This window comes from Cervus canadensis, chromosome 11, assembly GCF_019320065.1.
Source record: "Cervus canadensis isolate Bull #8, Minnesota chromosome 11, ASM1932006v1, whole genome shotgun sequence".
Classification (NCBI taxonomy): Eukaryota; Metazoa; Chordata; class Mammalia; order Artiodactyla; family Cervidae; genus Cervus; species Cervus canadensis.
This window is the reverse complement of record NC_057396.1, coordinates 76,657,916-76,662,585: the sequence shown is the minus strand read 5'-3', so window position 1 is coordinate 76,662,585 and position 4,670 is coordinate 76,657,916. Positions and strand designations below refer to the sequence as shown.

The 4,670-nt window shown below is 39.5% G+C and overlaps 1 protein-coding gene across 1 annotated transcript; it reads left to right on the top strand.

Annotated features, from left to right (window-relative positions):
- Nucleotides 1-218: 218 nt before the first annotated feature.
- LOC122450354 (olfactory receptor 5AN1-like) lies at nucleotides 219-1,157 on the top strand. The gene has a single exon (XM_043482638.1). It carries the CDS (start codon nucleotides 219-221, stop codon nucleotides 1,155-1,157), a length of 939 nt encoding a protein of 312 aa, XP_043338573.1.
- The last annotated feature ends 3,513 nt before the right edge of the window (nucleotides 1,158-4,670 follow it).

Genomic DNA, 4,670 nt, shown 5'->3' with positions numbered 1-4,670 from the left:
TCATGAAATCACTGAGAACCTGAAACACTGAGGAGGCACTTCCTGACAATTCAAGATGAAAAGCTGAGATCTTTTCTCCAGGGCAGTGGAGCATTTCCTTTTATCCGGTGCTCAATGGAAGAAAGACATGGCATATATGAGAACTGTGATGCTATCATGTCACCTGAGCCAGCGATGCATTCTCTTGTCTCTTTTCTGATTTTAGGAGTACAAAGCCAATGATTGAGGGAGGAAATATTACAAAGACCATGCATTTTATCCTTTTGGGTTTCTCAGATTTTCCCAGAATCACAGTAGCGCTCTTTGTCCTATTCCTGGTGATATACATTTTGACCCTGACATGGAACCTGTCCCTTCTCATCTTAATAAGAATGGACTCCCACCTCCACACCCCCATGTACTTCTTCCTCAGTAACCTGTCCTTCATAGATATCTGCTATGTGACCTCCACAGCCCCAAAGATGCTCTACGATTTCTTTCAGGAGCGGAAAATGATCACCTACGTGGGTTGTGTTGTTCAGTACTTTGTATTTTCCACCATGGGGCTGAGTGAGTCTTGCCTCATGACCGCCATGGCTTATGACCGATATGCTGCCATTTGTAACCCACTTCTCTATTCCTCAATCATGTCGCCCGCTCTCTGCGGTCGGATGGTGCTGGGATCCTACTTGGCTGGACTCTCTGGCTCTATGTCCCAATTGTTTGCAATGGTCCAGCTCCACTTCTGTGGGCCTAATGTCATCAACCACTTCTTCTGTGACATGCCCCAGCTGTTAGTTCTGTCCTGCACTGACACTTTCTTTGCACAACTCTTCACTACCATATCAACAATAATCTTTAGAATAATAAATGCCTTAGTTATCATGATATCCTATGTCTACATTGTCATCTCCATCATGAAGATCACGACAGCCAGCGGCAGGTCCAAGGCTTTCAACACCTGTGCTTCCCACCTGACAGCAGTCACTCTCTTTTATATCTCAAGTACCTTTGTCTATTTGAGTTCCACCTCTGGTGGTTCCTCCAGCTTTGACAGATTTGCATCAGTCTTCTACACGGTGATGATTCCCATGTTGAATCCTTTGATTTACAGTCTGAGGAACAAAGAAATCAAAGATGCCTTGAAAAGGTTACAGAAGAAGAGAAGGTGTTGTTGAGGACACAGATTGAGATTTCTGATGGATTTGTCTTGTTAGAATGACCTCCATTAACCCTCAATAATATTTATATGAATGGACAGCAACAAAGTTCATTCTGCCTTTGACAAGACTTAAATTGACCCAGATAATATGCCAAAATGGACCAACAACTGAATCAATCTACACAAACACAATATCTTTAAGTCCTAGAGACCCATTGTTTTTATCCTCCATGTGGAGTGGCCTCATCATTTATTAATCTATTAGCAATTATTGGACTCCAGTTGTTGGTGATGGACAGGGAGGCCTGGCGTGCTGCGGTTCATGGGGTTGCAAAGAACTGGACATGACTGAGTGACTGAACTGAACTGAATTATTCATGAAGCATCAAGATTTAGAACCTGTTCCTTCTTTTCTGCTTCTGACAGGCTTCTGACCCTAAAGGAGAGATATCCCTGACAGAGGCCCCAGGAGCGTGTAAACCTTGTCCCCCAAATATTCTGATGCAGCATAATCCAGACATGGTGGTCATTGTTGTCCATTCTGTGTTTCTGCCCGCAATGAGAACAAACACACAGAGAGAATGTGTCTTTAGACAGAAACAAGTATACAGTTGGCCTAGTTGTGGCTTCCCGGAAGACGAGTCCGATAAAACTAATGTTTGAGTAACACCTCTTTCAGTGCTTATTATCTAATAAGTTACTGATCACATTCTAGTCCCACAGTTATAGTAGAAATAGGAGGACATGATTTGAACAATAAAGAGAGGTGGAATGCAGTGTGTGGCCCCTTCAGAGCTGTTAACTTGTAATTCTAATGATGCAACACTCTGCATCTAGTGTCCAGTGGGAATTTCTGATGGGGATGATATTCAAAATCCATGTTACAGTCAGTAGCAATTTCTGATATTATGGAAGTCAAGCCCCTCTTTCCCTCCCTCATTAAGTCTGGAAAATTTACCCCTGGTTGACATAGCTAGTGGGATCATGCTGTCAAAATAAGTCCTGCTGTTTCAAGCATCTGAACATATTTGATGTGATGAGAATTGTGTGAGAATATATGGCAATAATAAAGTTATCAAATATTCAATGTTGCAGAGTAAAAGCCAATATGGAAAAACCAATATACATTCCTCTCTGTTGTCTGTGTTCAACATGTCATGTCCGAGAAATTTATGGTTGTATGCAGGTAATACAATCATCAAGATGGAATGGTTAGAAGTACTTTAATGCTGATATGTTCCTGGAAACCTCAAACATTAAGGGGCAAGAAAGGAAATAGTTTGTGGGATAAGCAGGGTTATCAGCTCTAGCCAATTTATGTCTTCAGAAGCAGGATGTAAATTTTTGGTCCCATGGTCTGGTTAAAAAGAACAAGTTTTCCTGACTGTTGAGTTTCCAGATCTCCCAGACTTTAAAAAACTAACTGAACTGTATCATTATTTTATATTTTATCCTTAGAGAGTCATTGGGTTCTTGATGCTGTTTTAGGGTGTCAATGCCAATGGTCCCATTAATTATCCTACTTAAGTAACAACTGTAAGTGAAAAGGTATTTGAAGCCCTTGTACAATTTTCCATTAGTTCACACATGACTATGTCTGAGAGAAGGGGACCTGTTGAACTTTTGCAAGAGTATAATTAGGGCTACCCCATGCCAAAGAAATAGTGCAATATAAATAAAGGATATGTGCCCACTCCACCCCCATCCAAACAGGTACATTTTCTTAAGCATTGCTCTTTAAAAATGTGTAAGAGTGTATGCAAAATCTGTTTCTAATAGTCTATGAAGTCTTCAGTAGAAGAGAGTCATCTGCTACATGTTGACAATACAGTGTTGATTATAATCACTATGTTGTGCATTAGACCTCCAGAATTTATTCATCCTCTAATTGCAAGTCTGTGCCCTGTAAATTCACCTCTTCAATTCCCCTGCTCCTATCGAAGTTGAATATTTGTCTGTTGTTTGTATATACCATGTCTTCTTTATCGAATCCTCTGTTGATAAACACTTAGGTTGTTTGCATATTTTGGCTTTGTGATTGATGTGGCAGTAAATATGGAAGTACATATCTTTTTGATATCCTATTTTTATTTCCATTGGCTATATACCCATAAGTGGGATTGCTGGATCATATGGTAGATCTATTCTTAATTTTTGAGGAATCTCCATAGTGTTTTCTGTAGCAGCTGAGCCCCATTTGCACATCCCCACCCACAGTGTACAAGCATTCTCTTACTGCCCCATCCTCACCAACACCTGTGCTCTCTCTTTTTCTTAATGATTGCCATTCTAACCTTTGTGAGGTGATGCATCATTGTGGCTTTAATGTACATTTCCCTGATGATTAGCGATTTGAATACAGAGAGAACCAAACCGAGCATATCACAAATAAAATGTCAAAAGGCAAAGAGAAGGAGATAATCTTAAAAGCTGCAAGAGAAAATCAACTTGCTACAAAGAAGAGGACTTCCGTAAGCCTGTCAGCGCCTTTCCACTAGACTGTTTCATCCCAAGGGCAGTGGCACTGTGTACTCAAAGCGCTGAAAGAAAGCTGTGCCGACCAGCAGTGCTCTGTCTGGGGAAGCTGTCCCTCAGGACTGACGGGACGGTAGGGAGCTTTTCAGGAAAAGAAATCTGATGGTTTTACACTGGACTGAGTTTACAACAAATGTTAAAGGGACTTTTTCAAGCAGAAATAAAAGATCACTAATTAGCAACACAACACACATAAAAATATAAATCTCTCTGGTAGGAGTAAATAATGTTGAATTCTGAATATGCTAGAGTAACGGTGCTGGCATATCACTTACCAATCTGGTGAGAAGATTAAAACTCCAAAGAGGTAGACATAACTAACACTCCAATAATTTGTTAATGGACATACAAGATAAAATAATGTCAATTATTACATCACAAAAGTAAAATGTGAGAGAGAAAGGTAAAAAATTATTCTTGTGTGCATTTGAATATTAAGTTGTTTTCATGTTAAAACAGACTGTTTTATGATAAGATCTTTAATGTCAGCCTCATGGTTAATTCAAAGCCAATCTATAGTAAATTCACAAAAGATAAAGAGAAATGAATCTAAGCATGCTGTTGCTGCTGCTAGTTGCTTTAGTCGTGTCCAACTCTGTGTGACCCCATAGACGGCAGACCACCAGGCTCCCCCGTCCCTGGGATTCTCCAGGCAAGCATACCACTACACAAAGCAGCAAATTATAAAGAAAGCAGAAGACGAAAGAAAGGAATTACAAAACAGTCAGAAAAATAAACAAAATGGCAATAGTATATTCACATCTGTCAATAATAATTTAAATATAAATAAAAATTTCTCTGATCAAACACAATGAGTGGTGAACAGATATAAAAGTTGAGCCCAGCTATAGGTACCTACAAGAGACTCATTACAGCTTTAAGAACTGAAAGAAATTGAAATTGATTGAAAGTGAAGGCATGGAAAAAGTAATTTCATGCAAGTAAAAATCAAAATAGAGCAGGATTTAGCTATACTTATCTCAGAAAAATTAGA